General features: G+C 40.8%; 2 protein-coding genes and 1 non-coding gene across 5 annotated transcripts; 1 reads left to right on the forward strand and 2 right to left on the reverse strand.

The window, feature by feature from the left end:
• Positions 1-1441: 1441 nt before the first annotated feature.
• Positions 1442-10819, reverse strand: cdc123 (cell division cycle 123). The gene is made up of 13 exons (XM_004086951.4): positions 10698-10819; positions 10426-10497; positions 8146-8209; positions 7997-8029; positions 6878-6973; positions 6688-6794; positions 6463-6514; positions 5248-5323; positions 4950-5072; positions 4814-4842; positions 4621-4728; positions 4397-4534; positions 1442-1841 (listed from the first exon to the last, which is right to left on the reverse strand). Exons 1-13 carry the CDS (start codon positions 10769-10771, stop codon positions 1782-1784), a joined length of 1032 nt encoding a protein of 343 aa, XP_004086999.1. The 5' UTR covers positions 10772-10819; the 3' UTR covers positions 1442-1781.
• Positions 10820-11147: 328 nt separating this feature from the next.
• On the forward strand, positions 11148-19615 carry nudt5 (nudix hydrolase 5). 3 transcript variants are annotated; one of them, XM_004086953.4, is made up of 10 exons: positions 11148-11271; positions 11529-11602; positions 14467-14534; positions 14607-14659; positions 15505-15612; positions 15689-15784; positions 15949-16050; positions 17862-17870; positions 17947-18000; positions 18084-19615. In XM_004086953.4, exons 2-10 carry the CDS (start codon positions 11546-11548, stop codon positions 18191-18193), a joined length of 657 nt encoding a protein of 218 aa, XP_004087001.1. In that variant the 5' UTR covers positions 11148-11271; positions 11529-11545; the 3' UTR covers positions 18194-19615. The 3 variants fall into 3 exon arrangements, with proteins under 3 accessions (XP_004087001.1, XP_004087002.1, XP_011471976.1); XM_004086954.4 differs by lacking the exon at positions 11148-11271 and adding an exon at positions 11294-11431; XM_011473674.3 differs by lacking the exon at positions 11148-11271 and having other exon boundaries at positions 11295-11602.
• A 1509-nt stretch (positions 19616-21124) lies between these two features.
• Positions 21125-21196, reverse strand: trnap-ugg. Its single transcript has one exon. It is a non-coding gene; the product is annotated as a tRNA-Pro (tRNA).
• Between the last annotated feature and the right edge of the window lie 1569 nt (positions 21197-22765).

A 22765-nucleotide genomic window follows, 5' to 3' on the forward strand; every position in this document is an offset into this window, starting at 1 on the left:
TTTGCACACGTGTCTGGAGCTTCTGAAGTTACAGTAAAACACAACTTGGGGGCGCTCAAACACAAAACTGCCTTTCTGAGCACACATACCAGCGAAGAAGATAGACGTTAGCATCGGTTGTATGGTGTACATGTTGCCATGTCTTGTATGTGAACAATTTTGGAGCCGACAGGTTTGTTTGCAACATTTGAGTGCGTGTGTGGACAGGCCCCGCCCCCTTTAAGACTTTTCAAAAATACTCCTGGTGTGTTAAAAGACTCAAAACCCCTATTGAAACAGGAACATATGTCCCACAGAAGACGCTTTCAGTTCTCATCTGTCTGCTCAACTGTTGCACAGGACAAGTACAAGTAAAAAAAAATCTCATCCTGTTGTGTCAACTCATAAAGTTTTATACGGTTGTGGAACTGGGTTTTAATCTGGCAACTGTGGTCACTGTGGCAGAGAGCAATGCCCGTTTAATCCGTCATAGCAATTTGTAATCATTGGCTGGAAAGGAAGCGTCCCAATCACTGGCAAATGTGATACACGGGCAGAAAAATAATAAAAATGCTGCTTTCCAAGCATGAAGATGTGTGGACTTATGTTGTGTATTGAATAATGGGAGAGGATGATGACCAACCCCCTTAACAACATCTTATGTCCCAATGTTAAACAGTATCGTGAGCTCCTGCCTTGTAATGCGAGTCTTTGCTGGATCATTCACGTCTTTGATTTGAAAATTACAAGGCTCATTGGTTGAAACTTTTAAAAACTGTGTCAATTTAAATTGTATAAACAAAATGTAATTTTTTTTTAGTTAATCAACTTATCAAATTGAGTTTGATGGCCATAAAAAATTGTGTTACCAATTGAAGTGATTCAATTAAGTTGGATCAACTTTTTTCTTTTTAGAGTGTACAATTGCACATTTAATAAAGCATCATTTGTATGCAAGACCACCACACTATGTAATATTTGTATGTATTTTTTAAGATTCCTTGAAGCCTGCTGAGAGTCGGGAGGATTAGTCGTCACAGAGATGGTGGAGTTTCCATCGGAGGAGCTCATCTGATCGGATGCCTCCTCCTCCTCATATTTATGTCCCGTCTGCAGACCGAATTCTTCTCCTAAAATGATGATGGATGCTCAACATTTCCCTCACTTCCAGTCTCGCAGGCCATTTCCTGTCCCCAGCAGTTCACCCGGGGAGCGGTAAGTGGAAGCACAGCAGCTCCCTGTAATTGCTCCATCAATCCAGCGGAGGAGGAGGAGGGATGAATGCGTGTCACGCGTCCACAGTTCATTTAGCTCCCGGCTTAATGAGAACTGTTGCGTAAAAGCTCAATCAATTTCTAATGTACTAGTTCACTGCAAGTAGTTTACAGACACCTTTGGGTTTTTTCCTTGAGTAAAAGGAAATGCATGATGGGAGAAATAAAAGCGGACACAAGAGCCTGGAGCGTGTCAAAGATAAAATATAGGTTTATTAGCAATAAAAGATGTAAGAGTTGATTAAAGGAGTAAAAGAAGAAGACAAATAAGACAAGGTGGGATTTTATTGCAGACGAAGGAAAACATTTCAGTGGGAAAAAAAAAAATCAACTCTGCAGAGACCTCTGTTGCAGTGTCACAGACAGGAAATGACATGGGGGGGGGGGGGTAAACATGATTCTACAGTGTTGCATGTTCATCTGGAGCCACGGGAATGAATCAGAGCACCAGTTCAGAGGAGGGCGGTCAAAACATAAAGAAAGGACGAAGGTGGAGGCCCTTCACGCATGCAGCACTGTGTGCTGAAGTCACGGTGGAGCATTCCCCTCCTCTTCCTCCTCTTCTGAATCCTCCTGTTGGTTTTTCCTCTGTGGGATGAAAAAGCAAACAAACTTTTACCGAAAGGTTTTTATTTTTTTATTTTTAAAGACCCACTTCAATAAAAAATGGTGTGTTTCTACATATGTTCTTATGATGAAGGACATGTATAAGAAACAAAATAAGCTCAAAATTACATTTCAGATCATTTGTTTGTTCCAGTTCTTGTGAATCAGGAGCAGACGGAAAGAATGCAGTTTGAAAAAGATGGGAAGTACGCTCGGCGAGCTCCCTGCTCTGCTCCATTCCGATGTATCCATTCGTCTTTCATTTTCCTCGTCTGACGTGAAATTTGGCTTCAAACTGTTGGGCTGGATAGCTCCGATATTGCTCGCCGGAGAGCCTTTAGCAATGGGGAGGGGAGGGGAAAGGTGGGGGAGGGGCTGCTCCTCACCAACTTTTCCCGCCCACAGCTCAGAGACAAATTTCTAATAAACTACTGCCACTCTGCAGAAACTAGGTCCTAGAAAACAACGGAGGCTTTTTGACTTTGGCTAAACTCGGCATCATTCTGATTTAAAAAAAAAAACCATTTTACAATAAATCAAAAAAAATGAATGGAGTGGGACATGAGATAGGAGTAGCCCTCTTTGGACCGACTTGTCGGTCCAAAGAGGGCTACTCCTATCTCATGTCCCACTCCATTCATGACACGTGAATATGTCATCCGTGATCAATGATTCGCGTTTTGAATGAAGACGTTTAGCTTCAAGCACAAACATTGGATACAAGTACGACAAAAACGAAACAGGCTTCATAAGGGAAAGTGAAAGAATTTTGTAAGCAAGCAAGGATGTGCCTTATTTTTAGAGTCAACGTTTTGAACTCGTAAAATCCAGTAGAACTTGTGGGACTTCAAGGGTCTCCACAGCCAATCAGCTTTTTCACAGATTCGGCACAGATTTCTACGCCGGCTGCCTTTCCAGACGCATCCCTGAATTTTATCCGGGCTGGGGACCGGCACAGGGAGAACCCAGACTTGGGGCCCGCCTTGTGGCCAAATCGTTAGACAGTAGTTTGAAGGGTCTTGCCCGAGGACCGCCTCTGGTTGAAGCTCATTCTTCCCAGGACCAGGCCGCGGGGGCAGCAGTCCAACAAAGATGCCCAGACTTCCTTCTCTCCGCCCACTTCCTTCAGCTCCTTTGGGGGGGACCCAGAGGCGTTCCCAGGCCAGCCGAGAGACGTAGTCTCTCCAGCGTGTCCTGGGTCTTCCCCGGGGCCTCCGCCCAGTGGGAGATGCCCGGAACACCTCCCCAGGGAGGCGTCCAGGTGGCGTCCAGGCGGCATCCGGACTAGATGCCCGAGCCACCTCAACTGGCTCCTTTGGATGTGGAGGAGAAGCGGTTCTACTCCGAGCTCTCCGTCGGTGACCAAGCTCCTCCCCCTACCTCTAAGGGAGCGCCCAGCCCCCCTACATAGGAAGTTCATTTCAGCCGCTTGTATTCAGGACCTGGTTCTTTGGGTCGTGACCCATAGCTCATGACCATAGGTGAGTATTGGAACGAAGATGGACCGGTAAATTGAGAGCTTTGCTTTCTGGCTCAGCTCTCTCTTCACCACAACGGACCGATACAGCGACCACATAACCACGGACGCCGCTCCGCTCCGGTCTTCCCTCACTCGTGAACAAGACCCCCAGACATTTAAACTCCTCCATCTGGGGCAGGGACACTCCACCCACTGTGAAATGGCAAACTACCTTTCTTGTGTGATTGAGGCATCAGTTTGTTTACTTGACTTTCACAAAACAGGTTGTTAGAAACAAAGACTGAAGTTCTTGCAAATGTTTCATCTCCTCACTAAAAACAGACACTGAATGGATAATCTCTGGCGTCCCCCATAGGGTTGTGCATAGAGGTTATTTCTTACTCCCGGGTCTATTTTAAGCAGCTTTAAATGGCCGTTCTTTAAATTGCTGCGGGGAGACGAATAAAGTGATTGATTGCCTAAATGAAGCCTAAAGTAGACCAGCACATTGACCGCAGTTTGCCTCTGGTATCGGCAACTGGGAGGGACAAAGTTTCAAACTCCTTTGGCTTCACTCATTGGTGGAACCACCGGCTAATAAAGCAAAATAAACAAAAACAACCTGTAAATAAAAAGAGATGACTTAACCCCCCCGCCCCCTGCAAAAGGCTATTTGCTTTAACTCAATGAAAAAAGTCTCTACTCAGTTGGAGGTTATAAACAAAAATACTTTGATTTCTTTATTTACTTCTCTTTGGAAACACTGATACCTTTTGATTATCTACTTGACAAAAATTCTATGTTGGGCCACAAAGAGCTGGTCCCAAATGGAGAGTTCAAAAAAACATAAAGAGGAGAGGAATTAGAGCTTTTCCTCAACAGAAAACAGGTTAAGAGACGCACCTTCAGCCCAAAATGGAGACTCCGTTTGGGAAAACGGATACCAGTGAATAAAGAAAGTCGGGTTTCCCTAAATGATGCCTGGTTGTTTTTTCCCATTTTGTTCTGGACTTGTGGGTTTTTTTTTTCTTTCATGGCGGTTTTCGTGTGACTGACTGTAGGAGAAAGTAAAACCTACCAGTTTGAGAAAATCAATGAGTTTGTAGGCGTCTTCTCCGGCGGAAAGGTCGACAAAGTCTCGTGGGATCCTGTAGCTCAGACAAGGACTGGGCTGCACCGTCACCTCGCTGGTCGTGAAGCGGAACGTCGGCCCTTCCTGCACACGAGCATAAAGCGGGTCGGCCATGGCCCGGCTCCGGAGAAGAATCAGACCCAACTAAATACGCTGGGGTCAAAGGTCACCTGCTGCTGTTGGGCCACTTCTCCGCCTGACGTCAGCTCGTCCCAGGTGAAGAGCAGAGAGTCCGTCACCTCTCCAAAAGGGTTGAGGTCAATGAGCCACACCTTCCCCTGCCGAAACGTCACACCGCTTCACATGCCAGCTCAAAAACCCAAACAGTTTTTATTTTCCAGCATATATTTGACGGTGATTTACCTGGCTGTCCCTGTAAACGTCAAACACAACTGCAAAGATGAAGAGAACACGAAGTTTGACATGAACAACGTTCCAATCCAACAGAAAAGCAGCAAATGATCGACATTAAACATGTGAAAGCAGAATAAATCCTCACAGTCTTCATCCAGGAAGTTGTACTGGACGTTCTGGCTGAAGAAGTCCTGTATGGCCTGAGAGACCTGCTCCTCCTGGGTCAGGATGTGAGGGTAATACTGGGTGTAGTCTCTCTGGGAAATGGCTGCCAGTTCACACAGAAAGGCCGTCAGCGCAGCTCAAATTGATTTCTATAATTACTCCTACATGAACCCGCACGGCTCAACCTCGCCAGCATCAGCCTCCGAGCTCTGCTGGCGTCCAAATTGACCGGGCTGGCGTTCACAGAGCGGCTTAAAAAAAAAAAGAGGTGCATTTACCGATGAGCTTGTTCTCCTTGACGAAGCAGCGAAACTCTCCTCCAGGAATCAGCTCGCTCCACTTCCTCAACACCAGCTGAGGACAGAGGAACATTCAGACGGTCACACTTACACACCTGAGAGGCAGACCTGAGCTTCTGCAGAAGATTAAGCAGCACAAAGCCGAGAATACGGCTTTAAAATCGCTTTGGGACAACCCTGAAGTCATAAAGGTTCAAACGACATAAAACCCAAAATCAAGAGTTTGTCAAACTAGTTGGAGGGAACTTTTCCAAAGTGAAAGACAAAATCGTTTGTTGAAATTAGTTATTTTACTGGTTAAGGAGCAATTTTTTAAACGTTTAGCAGTAGCAACACGTCCAAAAAGCAGGTAGGTGTTAAACACTGGGATCTCTTCTTTTAACTGCAGCTCTTTCATGGGATTTTTCAAGGCGTTTGTTCACAGGAAGTGACTTCAACCACTGACAACTTTTAATTATGCAGCCAATCAGAACTGAGTCCATGGTATAAAACCGCTTAAAGACCCACCTTTTTTTTTTTCAAATGTATTTTTTCAGATTGAAAAAGCACACAATAAATTGTAAATCTCTTTGATGGACTACAATGTTCTTGCTTTTAAACGTTTAGAACAAACGTGAGGGAGCAGGGACTTTCAAAAACACAAATGTTACGACAAGGGACACTTCTGTCGGATGACTGTGTGTTTTGAACACTAAAAATGCCGTTTGGAAACGCTAGGAGCTGAAGCTACAGCCGGCGGTGCACGGCCTCCCCGCTCTGCTCCATTCTGATGCATCCACTGTCAGACAAACGGATCCATCTTTGTTTTCCTGGTCCGGAATCTGGACCTGAACTGCACGGCTGGATTGATCGGATATTGCTGCCATTTTTGTTGCACCTGCAATGTTACGTTGGGGGTGTGAGGGGCTGGAAGCTATCAGAGAGTGTAAACGGAGAGCTCTCAGCAATGGGGAGGGGAAAGGGGGTGGGGTTGTTGTGTCCCCCCCCGCACAAGTCAGATGTGAATTTCCAATGAACGCACTGCAGAAACTATGTCCTAGAGAATGACAGGTTTAGTTTTTTTTATTATTATGCCTGAAAACGACATGAGCATTAAAATCAAAAAGACAGCTGTCTTTGATACCAGTTAAAAAGATGATCAGAGTGGAACGTCCATATGTTTTCAATGGGGTCTGCATGACCCCATTGAAATACCTCATATTTGATGACTGGATCAGGGGAGTCCTGGTCGCTGCACTGAAGGAACCTGCAGAAACAAAACAAAACCTAAAGAAATATTCTTTATCGATTAAAGACTAGTTTATGATGTTTGTCCTGTAGTCACAAAAACGACAGATTTTCATCACATCCGAGCAGCTCAAGTCTCTTCCCGGAGGGATTCAGACCATTGATGGCGAAGATGCTGGGTCGGGGTCTTACGGCTGCGTGAGGTCGTGGGTGATGAAGTCGGAGCTTTTGAAGAGCAGGAAAATGTCGGCGAGGCTGCAGCACTGCAGCGAGCTGTTCAGGGCGATCCAGTTGGCGTCCTGGGAGGAAAACAGACGGCGTGAACCCCCGGCCTTTGGTGCGGCTGCGGAGCCACCGCTCACACGGAGGACGGACGCTTTACCCGCGGAGCGCTCCAGTTGAGTTTGGGGAAGACGCGTCCGCCCAGAGAGTTTATGGCCTCCAGCACTTTGGAGGTGAATTCTGGGAACTCTGGAGCCTGTCAAAGTAACCGCCATGAATAAAGATCATCTTTAGCAACAGATTCTAATGAAGCATCTCGTCTTTTGCCAGTTGGCCGACTTTAATTCTGATGGTAAATAAACAAGAAATAAAGAAGAGCCAGATTTTTTATTTTCACTGAAGGCAACTAATAAATGTCTTATTTTCTTCTGAGTTGCCTTCACTTTATTTAAATTTGGTAGAGAAATCCTTTCATTTTGTCTTACAGTCAGATTTGTCTTTAGCATGGGGTAGCAGCTGCTTGTTTGGAACAACAGCGCCACCTAGAGTCAGAAAGTGGGCGGAGTCACAAGCGACATCTTAAAATGACGGGCAGCAGCTGATAGAGTGCAGCCTTTGGTACATCTAAAGACACTTTGGATGATTTTATTAAATCCATAACATGCACCAACAGTAAACAGATATTTTACAAGTATTGATCTTTGTTAGGTTTTTATAAAGTGCTCAGAAAACAGGAACTACTGATGGGAGGATCATTACCAAGGTATCAAAATACAGTAATTCTGGTTCGGACTACTCTACTAAAGATTATTAATGAATAAATGAGAAAATGTGTCATTTCTAGACTTTATTTTTATCTTTTGGTGAGTTAATCCAGTATTTTGGGCCAAAATACCTCCCAGCCTGCAGCATATTGAACTACTCCATCAGTCATGTGACCAGTGAGTTGTGCGTGTTTCCCTTAGCAACACCACAGCACGCCATGAGTAGGTGGGGATTTTTTTTAATGACATTTGTTTTTAGTATTATGAAATTTGCTTAAGAAAACTATTTATCAGTAAGAAGTTACCAGTAATTGGTTTCCAATATTTTCAGTAAAAGTATCACCAGTCAGTCACTAGCAGACATTTGATGGAGTTTCTTCTATGAATTGAAACTCTGGTGTTTAACTGAACCTTCCTTCCTCTTCCTCCTCCCCCTCCTCCTCCTCATCATCATCATCATCCACCGATGTCAGGTGACCTCTGTGCAGAACAGCAGAGCAGACAAATGAACTTACTGTCACTGTTGTTGTCGTTTCATCATCTGACCACTAGAAGGAAGGAGAAAGAAAAAGAAGAAGGTTTTAGCTGAACAATTAGTTGTTCTGCTCGGTTATCAAAGACTGGAGAGTTTCATTTTTGGTCTAAAGCCGAAGCGTGATCCCACCTGCACGTCCTCCTGGTCCTCTGAGTCGCTGTTGTCCGTGTGCCTCGGCTGCGTGTTCTGATCACTGACGGGAGAGGAAAGGCAAACGTTTGTGAAACACGTTTGAAGTCCCGCTCCCATCATCCTTAGATCCTTTTTCAAAGCGTTCCCAGTGCTCTTTCAATTCCAAGATCGTTTCCGCACAAGTTCATTGAGAAATTCCCTGCTGAGTTGTGGGTGGGACCATTGGCGTGGGAGGCAAGCCCGCCCCCCTTCCCCTCACCTTTGCTGAGACCCATTTAGCTTACAGCTCCTCAAACTCCCAAACTAACAATGGCGGCGCCACAAAAATGGCGAGCAATAGAGATCTATCCATCCTAACAGGTTTAAACTGAGACCAGGAAAACGGAGACGTCCGTGGATCCGTCTGTCTGGAAGATGCATCAGAATGGAGCGGAGCGGGGAGATGGCGGCCTGCTGATTGCGCCTACGTCACATCTAAGAGCTTTTTCCCCGATTCACAACGATCGGAATAAAGAAATGCTCAGAATATTAAGCCCAATTTTCTTTCTATGTGTCCATCATGATGAGAAAAATGCTACAAAACACCAAAAACACAATTTTCATCAGAGTGGGTCTCTGATGAATGAACCAACAATAAAACTGTGCTTAGATGAGCATTTGCTTCCACGTTCAGTAGACTTTGGACTAAAACAAACAAACCTTAAAACTATTATTAACTATTTTAGCACCAGATTGGATTATGACCTGCTGATTAAACACAACTAGGTTTAAAATTATTTACATGAATTCAAATTGGATTCAGAGGTTTACAATTCAAAATAATTCAAAAAAGACGAATATATTTTCATCCAAAACTGGTTTTTGGAAAAAGTTTTTCTATCGTTAGCTGTTTCAACTGAACAAAGATGTCATTTACAGAATTATCTTTTTTTTTCATAAAACACTAACTAAACTAAAGGCTGTTATTTTTGTTTTTTTACTGAAAGAACGTAAAAAAGGCGGAAATAATTTCATTGGATTTGATAAATTACATTCGCTTATTTATATTTTTACTGAAAATGAATCCAGAAAAAGCAGCTTTGGCCTTCTCAGGTTTAACTTATTTCTAATTTAAAGTGGAATGATACATTAATTTTTTTATCATTATCTTTTTTTTAATTATCAATTTTAATTGAAATTCTAGCTGGTGTAATATCATTCCATACAGACGTACATCCACATGCTAACATATGTTTCACTCAAGGGGCCGATCCTCATTTCAATGTAAAAAAACAACTTCCTTTTAGATCTTTTAGGAGGCTGCATGAAGCCATGAAGCCATGAAGAGAAAAGGATTCATCCCGTCCTTCATCTTCTTTCCACTCACATGGTAATAACCCTTTGCTGTTATTTTTGTTTCCTTTCACAAATCCTCAGACGAGAAAGAACAAGACGGAATTTGCAGAAATATACACAAGTCTAGTTATTGGTGAGAAACAAAGGCATATTCATTTTACATCTCCAAACCCCAAAGCGCCATCGCCGGGTCATTTTCACCCAAACATAACTATTTACATGAATTTCAGTATGTCGTGTGTGAAGGAGTCTGTGCCTTCCCCAGGGAAGTCTCACATGTCCCAGGAACGGCCGGACCAACGACAACATTTCTAGTATCTTTTGATTATTTTTAGGAATTTTTTTTGTTCTCAAATTCCCAGTTTTTCAGTAATTTTTGAGCACGTTTTTAGAAACTTCCTGTTTATCTTTTTCATGTTGCTGCAGATACCACCGTTGAAACAAAAGAAAACCACTCATTTTTTTCTGACAAGTCCTTTTGTTGGGTATATTATATCAGGAAAATAATTACCCAGCAAAAGCGGTGGTGTAACTTCTCATAGTGAAAGTGTTCTGGGGTTCAGGTCAATTGATTTTTCTGTTTACATTTTTGAATAATCTGATACTTTAGGAGATCAGAAAATTACTTGATTTTTGGTTTTCATAAGAAGAGAGTTTCAGTGAGTTTTCACATCAAAAATAAAAACATAATTGACCCTTTTTGTTCTTTACTATTTCAGAATGTGAGAAAAAGAGCATACAAAACAAATCTAGCAAGCAAAGTCACAAGCCCTGCAGATATGATTAAAAAAAACAAGATTAAACCAGTTAAAAGCCAAGACATCTACAAACTGGAAAAAAAAGAATAAATTATATAAAACCGGGTTCTTTTAAACTTCAGATTTCCCACTGCACCTAAACGCATCAGAGCAAATAAATTGTGTTGGATTTTTTTAATCTTACCTCCCAGAAACCACCAGCGTCCCATCGTCCAGTAAATAGTCGATTACATTCTGAGGCAATGGAAGAATTAAACTAGAAAACAGGCACAACATTCATTTGAATTAATATAATTTAAGGTGCAAATTGTAGGTGATAATATAGGGAAACTAGAATCATAAGTTCAACAATTGAACTAAAGAAATACAGACGCCAGCTTGACGTTTTGTTATGAAAGTGAACACTAGAACGGGTTTTTACAGTAGCACTAAGTGTAGTAGTTTTTAAAAAGTCACCTTTTTATCGTATGTTTTTTGAAAATCGGGTACCAAGCCGAAAACTGACAGTTAACAACCTGCTCCTTCTTCATGCTGTACAGGAAACGTCCGTCACTTAAAATCTTCCCACCCCTGACCTCAGTTCCGTGTTTCAATTTAAACAACACTACGCCACAGGCTGTTAACTTATTTCTATATGTGTTATTTAAAACGGGTTTAAAATCATAAAAAAATATTGACGGTATGTATTGTATGTATATTTGAGTTAATAGGAATTGTGTAAGAATTCTTGAGAGGGGACAGTCTTAGAAGGGACACGCCGGTCTGCAGTTCATATTCACGAAACGCAGGGCATAGATCGTTGATTGTAAAGACGTTTCACTTATTATTATTTTTGTTCCAAAAAACGTGGTACACATATGAATAATTACCAATTTATATTAAAGAACGTATAGCATATTATAATCACAAATTTAATACATTTTGGAAAAACAATAACAATAAAAATTGCTTTTCCACGACAACAGAAAGAGGTACGGAGTGAGCCGCCTTTTTATTTTTACTGTCTTCTCCCACTGGTTCCAGCTTTCACGTGAGTTTAGTTTCCAGATTTTCGGGTTTACTAAAATTTAAAACTCTTAGTCTTTGGGGATCTGGGGTCCCGAAAGCGTCTTGCTGTTGTTGCGCTGTCAGAACAGTTTGCACACGTTTTGTTGGCTTTTCTTTGGTTCTTGTTGTCTGTTAGCGCTGAGGTTGTGTGCTTGTAGCTTTGAGTTTTTGTGTGAGAGCTGGAGGAGCATCATGGCGCGATGTTTCTGAACTTTCTACCTTCTTATGTTCCCTCTTCAGTCGTCCAAACTGTAAAAATGAGTAATCCCGAAGAAACCAAAGGGACCACAACCCCACATGTCGTCAAAGAAGAGGTTGGTCTTTTGTTTGTTCCTGAAAAATGCATTTTGTTTGCTGCAGTTTCAAATATCTAACCACATTTTTTAACTTTGCTGAAGCTTTAAAGAGCTTTAAAGGTCTGTCACTTTCTGAAATCCCATTAAAATAAAATAAAGAATAAGTTTGCTAGTATTTTCAAGAGTTAATATGTCATGTTTAGTTGATCTTAAAGTATTTTATGTTTGTATTTTCACAGTTTAGGACAAGCTCAGTTAGAAACCCGTCTTTTTCTTTTGAATTTTACATAATTTTTATACATTTAATTTATAATAATAGACAAAATACATTTTATTTTATGCAAAACAAACTTATTAGAGTTATTTTTAGGAACAATGATGTTATAGTGATAATGTCAAAATATACTGATTATTTTACTTTAAAGTTAATTTTCTCCTGTTTAGGCCATCTGGGATTACCTTGTTGTGGTATTCTAAATCTAAGACAAAGGTTTCTGAAAGAATTAGTCCATTATAAACAGAATTATTGCTTTATTTTGCCTTAGAAAGATTAGTTTTTGTGGTTTAGATGTCTCCCACCCAAACAAACATGGATTGATTTTTACATCTGTAGGAACATTTTAAAGGTGAAAATTCTGTTTTTCACAAATTCTTGTGGCATAATTCTCATGATGAAGGACATAAATTATGAAAATTACAGTAAAAATGGCACTTTTGAGTATTTTTTTATTCAAATTATTGTGATTCAGGAGCATAAAAACAGCTACAGCCAGACACCAGCTCCATTCTGATGCATCCAGTCGTCGACGTCTAGATCCATGAAGCTCTTTGTTTTCCTGGTCAGAGCTGGAATCTGGCTCCAGACTGTACGGATGCATAGCTTCCATATTTATTTATCCTTTTTTGTTGCACCGCTAACGTTGGGTTGGGGGTGTGAGGGAGAAAGTGAAAACAAAGGGATGATGGGAAGGGGAGTCGGGCTTACTCGGAACCCATAGCTCAGATGGGAATTTCTAATAAACTACTGCCGCTCTGCAGAAAGGGGCTAAAAAGAATAATAATCATAATTAAAAGACCACTGGGGAGTAAGAACACTTTAACAGCAGATTAAACGATGATGGGAGGGGCACTTTTTCCCTGTTTTCTCATGAAGATGCTGCTATTACAAAACACGGGGGTAAAAAACATCTCATGTTGCCAGTAGATGGTCATTGATTACAGGGGTGTCGAACTCCAGGCCTGGAGGGCCGGCCGGCCTTCTGCCGGTTTTCCAGAAACTCTGCCTCACCTGCTGCTGGTTACCTGAATCAGGTGTGTTAAGCCAATACGGAACTTCAATGGCAGGTTGGTTGGAAAACATGTTGGACGCCGGCCCTTTATTCTGACACCCCTCAATTCAAACAGAGCGTACTGCTTTGTCGACGCACTGAAGAGAGGAACTTGGGGATGATGGGTAACTTGTTCTACAACTATCTGCAGCCAGTTTAGTTTGTGGAGTTGGCCATTTTTCTTAGCTTGTGGCTGTTTTGCACTATATTCTACAGCTTTGTCCTGTTCTGAGGCGTCAACCTTGATCGGGATAAACTTAGTGAGTCTTTAAAAGTCTAGTTTGATCAAGATGTTGGACACAGAACACACATAAATGTGTTTAGTCAATCATTTCCTTGGTGTAACAACATTTATAGGCATTAAACCTTCAACTGTTGGAAAGCCTGCTTTTGCTCTCACGGGATTCATATTTGGAATTATTTGTGGCTACGGTTAATATGTGGGTTCTACCTGTTATGCTATTCTTAAGCCTTTTATAGTAAACAAAATCCACATATATGATAGTATATTATATTTGGCACACAAAATAATACATTTTTTAATTAAATATTAGTTTCTCTCTTGATATATTTTCCTGCCAAGAAGTAAGACGACTCGATCTCTGAGGCTCCGCCTTTCTTTCCTTGTGGGTGGCGCCCATTTCATGACGTCATCCTACAGTCTGCCTCGGCGGACAAAGATGGATGTTCACATTGTTCATATAAAAGGAAAAGCGTTTTAGCCAATCACCGCTAGCTGCACAGAGAAAGTGGGTGTGTCTGTTAGTCTGGGGGCGGGGCTGGCAGCACAGATTCTTCTTGGAAGGGGCTGTTCCTCACTAAAAGCTCTAAAAATGATTTTGCATGATATAGACCCTTTAAACGTTGGATTTTACACCCAAAGAAACATTTTTTATTATTTTTTTCTATTTAAAAAAAAAAACACACATTGAATGCTTTTTTTATTTATTTCTATTCACCAAAACTTTGTTTTTTTATATTAGCTTCTTAAAATGTTATCAGAACTCTAATTTGCTTTATCGGTGGTACTTTTTTTGATTGTCAGGTGGATGGACTTAAAAAAAAACTTCAGTGTTCTTTGTTCTGGCCATAAGCGCTGAAAGTGAAATATTTTTGCTGATTTTAGCTGAATATAAAATCTATATATTTTTGATCTCACATAGAATATCAGAGCTTTTTTAAAATGTCCCACTCGGATCTTAGTTGCCTTTCAGGTAAAATTTTGCTGTTTTTATCCAAAAACAAAAAAACCTGTATGGTTTTCTAGGACGTTGTTTCTGAAGAGCGGCAGTAGTTCATGTAAAATTCAGTTGTGGGTGGAGCTGTAAATGTGGAGCGACCCCGCCCCCCCTTCCCCTCCCTATTGCTGAGAGCTCGGAGCTGGAAGTTTGTGACCCCCCTACATCACAAATAAGCCCTTTTTCCAACTGCTTTTTTTTGGTCTCCTCCTGATTCACAGCGAATCTGAATAAAGACATACACACAAATGCAATTTTAAGCTTACATTTCTCCGTCATTTGGTCTTTAAGTGACTTCATCCTCTTTCTGCTCCAGCTCATGGCATCAGGGAACTGGGTGAAGCTGGAGAAGACCACCTACATGGATCCAGCAGGAAACACAAGGTAGAATCCAAGCTTTAAGAAAGGGAAAAGCCATTTTAGCGCTTCTGCCCTTCATATATTTTCCTTTCCCAGAACATGGGAGACGGTGAAAAGGACCACACGGCAGAAGAACACAGAGGCAGACGGTAAACGCCTCTTTTGCTTTTGTTTGCGGCGTGACAGAGTTGTTTGGGGTTTAACGTCCAATTCAGCAGCGCCTAACAGAAGTGTCCGAATGAGCTGCTTTCTGTTGAACCAACCTGGCGACTGCTGCAGTCATTTAACAATTGACTCCCCACGATGCATCACTCTAATTCGACTGACGTTCGACCTGCTGAGCTGAAGAAACACAGGAAGTAGACTTTCAAAATAAACCTCTGCTGCACTTTCTGATGAAAGATTTTCCAAAAACCATGACATTGCAATAAGAACGTCCTTGAATGTTCCCCTTTGGGATGACGAGAAGTTATTTCCAGAGGTGGAAGAATTGAATATGCCTTACAAAAGTGGTTCCCAACCTTATTTTAAGCCACACACCAGTTTAAAATTAATCTTGTCTGTGTCCAATTTTAGATTTTTTTAGCTTTCGCTTTCCAGAAAATCTTTTTTTTTTTTCATTAAAACAGTCCAACATGAAGTCTATCTAAACATATTTTGAAAATGCCTGTAGGTATTTTACAGAAAATGAAGATTCAATAAACCAAAATTTGATGATTTTATTAGTGAAAATTCATTTAAGGCAAAAAAAAAAAATTGTGTTTTTTTTTAAAAGAACGCCATTTTTGCACTTTGACAACTCCGGTTTAGATTACCCCTCAAAGGCAAGTAGTCATAGTTTTTTTTTTTTAATGTTGATCCTTTGGTTTATTAACTCGTTGTTCCCCGTAAAACATATCCAGTCCATTTAAACTTCCTTTGTACTCCAGCTTTGGTGTGGGTCTCATAAGAATGTAGAAAACATTTCCCCTGAACCGTGACGGGCTCTCTGCAGGGGTGGGAATCATCGCCGTGCTGAAGCGGACTCTCCACAAAGACTGCATGGTGATGGTGAAGCAGTTCCGCCCTCCTCTGGGATGCTGCACCCTGGAGTTCCCTGCAGGTCAGACTCTGCTCCTCTGAGTTCACCGAGCAGTTTGAACTTTTGCAGCGTAATGTTTCTGTTCTGCTGCGATCAGGACTGATCGATGAAGGGGAAACTGCAGAGATGACGGCTCTGAGGGAGCTGAAGGAAGAAACTGGCTACAGAGGCGAAGTAGTGGGGGTCACTCCAGGTATCGTCACTGTGCCTTTGATTACATTAGCCGCCCCACTCAGTCGTATCTAATTAGCTGACTGTTGCAGGGCCTCGGTAAACACGGCAGAGCTTATCCTCTGTAAAAGCTCCTGATAGTTAAGTGTGTTTTGCTCTATTGATGAAGCCAGCGTTGTGTTGCAGTGACCTGCCTTGACCCCGGCCTGTCCAACTGCACAACTCAGATCGTGCTGGTCAACATCAACGGAGACGATGGGGAGAACATCCACCCGACACAGGAGCTGGGTGGGGGCCGCTGCTTTTTTCCATACTCACACGTTGCTGTTTTGAAGGTTCTATTTTACGTCTACGGCTGCATGGCATCAGGAAAATATGCGCGATAAAATAGTTTTCTGCTTTTAGTGTGCCGCTAACAATGATTTCCAGCTACGTTGATGTTGCGATAAGTTACGTATTTTCAAAATTTATAGTGCAAAATGTACATAAAGACTAAGAATAGAAGTAATCGTGAGAATAGTTGGTACGACTTATAAAAAGTTTTTCCCAATATTATTAAAATATTTGCCTCAGAGATGATAACAGAAAGTCCCAACTTGCATTGGGCTTCGCATGACTGTCTATTTATTTAGCTGCAGGGGGGCCCGAGGCTGGGTCTCCCTGTGCCGGTCCCCAGCCCGGATAAAATACAGGGTTGTGTCAGGAAGGGCATCCGGCGTAAAAATCTCTGCCAAACCACCTGTGCAGATCGGTGAAAACTGGTTTGCTGTGAGGATACATCTAATATATTGGTTGGATTCCTCTGTTTTGAAAACTCCAGCATTAAACCATAAACATGAAAGAATATCTAGGAGGCCCAAACAAATGGGGAAACAAACAAGGTGCAAGCCTTGCTGTTCCTGTCTATTTGCTTTTCCGTTATTTCTTGTTTCATCAAACTTGAGACAAATTTGGCACTAAATACACTTTATCTACTGCTAGATCACTTTTTTTAAGCTAAACACAAAAACAAGCACTTATTAATTTTTGGTTTAAAGTTTAAATGGGAAAGGCATAAATCATCCTTTTGTCTTTGAGAGTGGGCTGGTAAAATCCAGCCCACCGTATTTTTCTGATTACAAGTCGCTCCGGAGTGTAAGTCGCACCGGCCCAAAAATGCATCATAAATCATGGATCTCATGATCCCAGACATGGATCATGAGATCCTTCAGAGACTCTTCCAGTACGGTGGGGTTCACCGTCTACTGCAGGAGCTGCATCTCAATGACGGCGCTTTCAGCGGTACTTCCGTCTGTGTGTGACCCAGTTTGACGACCTGCTGTCCCGCATCAGTCAGAGGAAGGAAAAATTAAAAATGTATTCTCTATGGAAATAAGAAAAATCTTCACTACTCCCTCTAAAGTGCACTCGCCGTTTTGTAGTTCTGTCCAAATCTACAATTCCAAAATTGGTTCGAGAATATAGACCACAATGCATTGCGTTTGAACCATGTTTGTGTTTAAATGTGTGTTGTTTTATTTAAATAAACCAACATTTAGATCATCAGAACACACTGAATTTAAAGATAGCTGTCGTAATATGCCCGTATTGATACAACTTTCACTTCGTGAAATTGGTGATATCAAATTTCCTGTTTAAAAAAAGCATGGTGTTCGAATTGCTTTTAATTCCAAAATACAAGATAGTCCCGCGTGATATAGTTTTTTAGTACGTAGGAATTAGGGATGTAAATCGGACATTACCCGTGTTTGTTTTGGGTGCACTTCTTCTTCTGTGTTGCAAATACAGAGACACACATCTACAGTACCCTCTAGTGGTTGTTAGTGGGAACATACATTAATATTAGTCTAGATGCATTTGTCTTAAAATCACATATAAGTCGCTCCTGATTATAAGTCGCATCCCATTGCCAAATTATCCCAAAAAAATGCGACCTAAACTATAAAAACATGGTACATTTAAAAAAAATCAAAAAAAAAAAATCAAATAAGGTGATCCTCCATGCCATAAAACCATTTTTCTGTTCACATCAACATGTGCAATACATTTAAATGTCTGTAAAGCAGCTGGTGATCTCATTCTCTTGTTCTCTTCCACAGGAGACGGCGGTAAGAACGCTGCTTTAATTTACACATAGCTAATATTCTGTAATGTAAATTCTAAAAGAGGCCTTCTCTATTCCAGAGTTTGTTGAAGTTATCCTTTTACCGCTTGACGAAATCCAGACAAAGATTAACGGTGAGCTTTCCTGCTTTGAATTTTCTTTGAATTTGACTGTTTGAGAAAAAAAAACCCAAACCCCCCTGCTTTTCTTTCTATAGATCTGCTGCAGAAAGAGAAAATAATGGTGGATTCTAAAGTGTACATCTTTGCCATGGGGATGGCTCAAGCCTTCTTTAAACCCAGGGAACTGCCTGTTCTGAAACAGTGAAAGAGGAAAGAGCAATGGCCTCTGCTGACCACTGGAGTGTTCCAAGTCCTAATTACGAATCCATTTGTGTAGAAAAGTAAATGCTCTAAAAATGATTTCCGTGCCAACAGAGGGGAAATATAAAACTTAAACTTGCATTTTAAGTTTGTAGTCTGCTGGTTTTGAAGCTAAGAATGTTTAAACAATTATTTCTGTGCCAAAAGAGGAAAATTTCAACCGAAATTTGGTCGAATTTAAATCTGTATCACAAGTTTGCAGTGTTGTGGTTTCGAAGCGGACGAATGTTCAAAGCATTGTTTCCATGCCAACAGATGAAAAGTGAAATGGGGAATTTTTTTAATCCAAACTTAATTTAGTGCGGTGGCTTTGAAGCTAACTTATGTCCCAAAAAATGATTTTCGTGACAACAGAATGAAGAAAACTTTGATTTGTTTTGAAGCTGATGAACGTGAAAAACATTTAACAGATTTAAACAAAATTTTGGTTAAAACTAAAATGTAAATCTCACATTTGCAGAGTTAGAAGCTGACAAACGTGTAAACAATTATTTTAATGCCAACGGAGGAAGATTTAAAAGAGAAATTCGCTGAATTTAAGTTTGTATCATAAGTTTGTAGTCTTGTTGTATCGAAGGTAACGAACATTCAAAACGTTGTTTCAGCAGAGAAAGAGCTCAACATTACATGTGATTAACTGGACCAAGTTTAGTTTTCTTTGCCGTCAGTCTTCAACTGAGACATTATCTGTGCATTCCTTTGACTTTTTCTGTTGTTTAATGTTTACACTAATAAAAACTAATAGTTGACCCATTAGAAGTATTTTTCCTTTAAATATTCTGCTAATGTTGTTCATGAAATATACAAAACAAAAGCAAGCAGTATTTAGGTAAAGACATTTTAGTTTTCATTTGACTGTTACCTAGGCTTTATGATGAATGAAGAAAGTTACACGAAAAGAATAACTAGTTAAAGCAACGGTGAGTAAAGTACATTTACATTTAAGTAACTTTTGTTTTTGGAAAAAACAAAAAAGGTCAACACAAAGGGTAGTTTTTTTCTTTTGCTTACATTTTAGCCCTTTTGTATGCATATGTGGGATGTCGGGTTGTGAATTTCGACAGAAGCTGATTTGCTGTAAAAGCAGTTTTGTCCAACTGTATTCTGTCTTTTTTCTTGTTCTGTTGGAAAGTTCATGCAGTTTTCATCCTACATTTTAAGCTTACTTTGATTCATGAATTCTTAAGAAAACAATGAGCACATCTAAAACGATAAAAGTTGTCTTTTTCGAGTGCTGCTGATTTACTGTATTCAAAGTTAGAACTGCTGAGCTTTAAGCAACATGGTACAATGAACTTTCCTCCTGTTCTCCATGTAGTAACTAGAAAGTACTGACTGTTGAATAAAGTGTGCCTTTGGTTTAAAAGTTTGCATTTATTACAGAACTAATGGTCAATGTCGCTGGAAAACCTAAATCTGATGATGGAGTATTTTGTGACCTGTTGCGTTTTTCTGTCATGTCAAATGACACTCTCTTTTCCTGTCACACCCCTGGAGATCGATCCGTCCTCGTTGAGCACAATTCCAGGAGTAAATCAAGCTGACCTTGAAATGGAAATGGCTGATATAGCCGACCAAGATTGATGGGTGTCCAAATTCAAACGTCTGACAGCCGAGCTTGAAGACGTCACTCGCCAGAAAGCCCAGCTTGGCCAAAGCCACAAGTGGAGTGAAATTCAAAGCCTCCCAACACCCGAGAAACTTGTCTATGACACGTGGAATGCTCTTCCTGACAGCTATAGGAACATGAAAACCTATGCTTTTGGGGTATTTGGATCAACATACCTGTGCAAGCAGATATTTTCAAACATGAACTACATCAAATCAAAGTATCGCACCCGCCTCACAGATGACAGCTTGCAGTCCTGCGTGAAGATTAAAGTTACATCTTAAATGCCCGATGTTGAGAAGCTGACCAGTGATGTCCGAAAACAGAAGTCACATTAAGCGGGTAAGAACACAATCCTGTCATAGGCATATATTCAGTAACAAAGTTGCTTTTAAATAGTGATGTCTTATTTTGTCAGTATATATTTGGAATGACACTTAGGGACATTATTGTGTTTTGTTGTTCAGGTCTGAGGACAGCTGCGGTGGTTGCGTGTCAAAAGAGAAGAGGAGGCTCCTGCTTTTTTTTTTCTTCCGTGCACTGACTTGCTTGGCACAGAAATCAAACGTAACTTTTTTAATTTGATTTTTTATACTTTACCTTTTCAAAAGGCTGCTGTTTTCTTTTATAAAAGCAGGCTGCGTTTTATGGCACTCTGTTTAGTCCCCAGAGAAAGGGCACGTTATGCACCTTCCATTTTGTTGTTGTTTTTGTGCCTCAAAATAAAAATGACATCAAAAATCTGATTTCTTTATTGCATTTTTTAAATTTTATCAAAGGAATGAAACATAATTCATTAATATTGTTATCAAATTAAACTTGTAAAGCAGTCACGTGGCGCGTCATTCTCCGCAGAATGCACTGCAGGGCAAATTAACATTAAATCATGAATGCTAATTATGTATTTGTAGCCAACCTAGTCATTTTGATAGTAGGCTAATATAGCTAAATATTGCATGTGTTGCCTTCCTTATAAGGCTTAAATAGGGCTTTTAATATTTTGCGGGTCCAGACATTTTTGTTTTGTTTGTCCAATTTGGCTCTTTCAACAATTTGGGTTGCCGACCCCTCGGTCTTTGTCCAGTAATGTACATTTAGCCCCGGTCTTGTGGGATAATATCTCATTAGAGAGTAGTTTCACAGGTGTGCCTGGTATTGTGGTCAGTTATGGTAATTGCCATGTGCTGTTACTTAGATACAAAGAAATAATGGAGCACCTTGTCCTTTTGTTCAGATGTGGACAATTACCCATAATCTGTCTTGAAGGGGCTCGTCCGGGATTTGAACCCGGGACCTCTCGCACCCAAAGCGAGAATCATACCCCTAGACCAACAAGCAACAAATTTAAGAACGCAGAAAGATTTTTGACCAAACAGAAACATGTGACTGCACATGCACTATCCATTTAGTGATTTACGAGAACACTACATTTTTATCTTCATCATCATTATATTGACTCCATTCATTGTGTACTCTACCTGTCACCAAAGCTGGCTGGGATAGACTCCAGTAACCACTTGACCCTAAAAAGGAGTGGGAGGTTTTGGAAAAAATATCCCCTGCAACACAATCTCTAGACAAAATCATTTTTTCAAGGCAAAATAGAAGCATACTTTTGTCAAATCAAAGTTCAATTCTGACTGTCCCATCCAATTGTCATAGAAGAAATCCAGATGCATTATATCAGACAAGTCTCTATTAGAAATACATTGATTGAATTTTGAAATACAATGGAATTACTTGTTCTTTGTTCACTAGATTGGCATTGGGTGTGGTCTTTGGCCGCTAACACACATTTAGCTTGATTTTTGTGATAATATCTCATTAGAGAGTAGTTTCACAGGTGTGCCTGGTATTGTGGTCAGTTATGGTAATTGCCATGTGCTGTTACTTAGATACAAAGAAATAATGGAGCATCTTGTCCTTTTGTTCAGATGTGGACAATTACCCATAATCTGTCTTGAAGGGGCTCGTCCGGGATTTGAACCCGGGACCTCTCGCACCCAAAGCGAGAATCATACCCCTAGACCAGTGTTTTTCAACTGTTTCTGAGCCACGGCACACTTTAACCTTAAAAAAAATCCGCGCACACCAGCATCCAAAAATTTAAAAAAAGGAGAAACTCAGTCTGCATTGATCTACAGCCCTCCTCCACAGTCTCACATGCATTTTTGAGATAATTGTTGCAGAAAAAGCTGGAAACTGCAGCTGTTTTTTTCTAAAGAAGCAATAAAAGTTAAGTTAGAAGATTTAAAAACAGTTTGAAGTGTGTTCGTTGGTTTCAAGACGTTTAACAACAGATCTCCCTGTGCGCTGTCACTCTCACAACCCAATGCATCATGGGAGATGTAGTAAATAAAACGGCCGGCGGAGATCGCTTTTCGGAGCTTTATTGTTTTGTTCACTTGTTCCACGGTCTGATACCGGACTCTGTGGAAAGCTACACCGCTAAAGACGAGTTTTAGCTGCTATTTTTGTTAGAACTGAGCGACTTTACGAGCTAAATCGGGACAAGGAAGTGAAGACTTTAACCACTTCTGATTGGTCAGACTGATGACATGTGATTAAGCCCCCAAGAATGATTGGTGAAGACAGTTAAAGCGACGGGACTTTTCCAAAATACAGCCGGAGCTGCAGCTAAAGCGTTGTAACGTCATTCTTATCAAAATGTCTTTAATAAAATAAAATAAACGCAAAGAAAATGTATTTTACGATCTTTTATATTCCTAAGTCCTCAGTGTTTTATCAGGGCCTGTTTGGATGAACAGAGAGCTGAAATCCTGGAGATGGGAAATGTTGTTAAATCTGTTAATGAGGGCAATTTCTCACGGGACACTTGACCAGCGCCCACGGCACACTAGTGTGCCGCGGAACACTGGTTGAAAAACACTGCCCTAGACCAACAAG

This window comes from Oryzias latipes, chromosome 23 (assembly GCF_002234675.1).
Source record: "Oryzias latipes chromosome 23, ASM223467v1".
Taxonomy (NCBI): domain Eukaryota; kingdom Metazoa; phylum Chordata; class Actinopteri; order Beloniformes; family Adrianichthyidae; genus Oryzias; species Oryzias latipes.

Bases quoted from the DNA above. Each gene is read 5' to 3' on its own strand.
- cdc123 (XM_004086951.4), bottom strand. From the start codon at position 10,771: ATGAAGAAGGAGCAGGTTGTTAACTGTCAGTTTTCGGCTTGGTACCCG. The intron at 4,843-4,949 runs GTGAGGATTTAT...TCATCTTTGCAG, and splicing joins CAACTTCCTGGATGAAGACT to TTGTGTTTGACGTTTACAGG. The intron at 1,842-4,396 runs GTAGGTTTTACT...TTCATCCCACAG, and splicing joins TCATTGATTTTCTCAAACTG to AGGAAAAACCAACAGGAGGA.
- nudt5 (XM_011473674.3), top strand. From the start codon at position 11,489: ATGTTTCTGAACTTTCTACCTTCTTATGTTCCCTCTTCAGTCGTCCAA. The intron at 11,603-14,466 runs GTTGGTCTTTTG...TTTCTGCTCCAG, and splicing joins CACATGTCGTCAAAGAAGAG to CTCATGGCATCAGGGAACTG. The intron at 18,001-18,083 runs GTGAGCTTTCCT...TTCTTTCTATAG, and splicing joins AATCCAGACAAAGATTAACG to ATCTGCTGCAGAAAGAGAAA.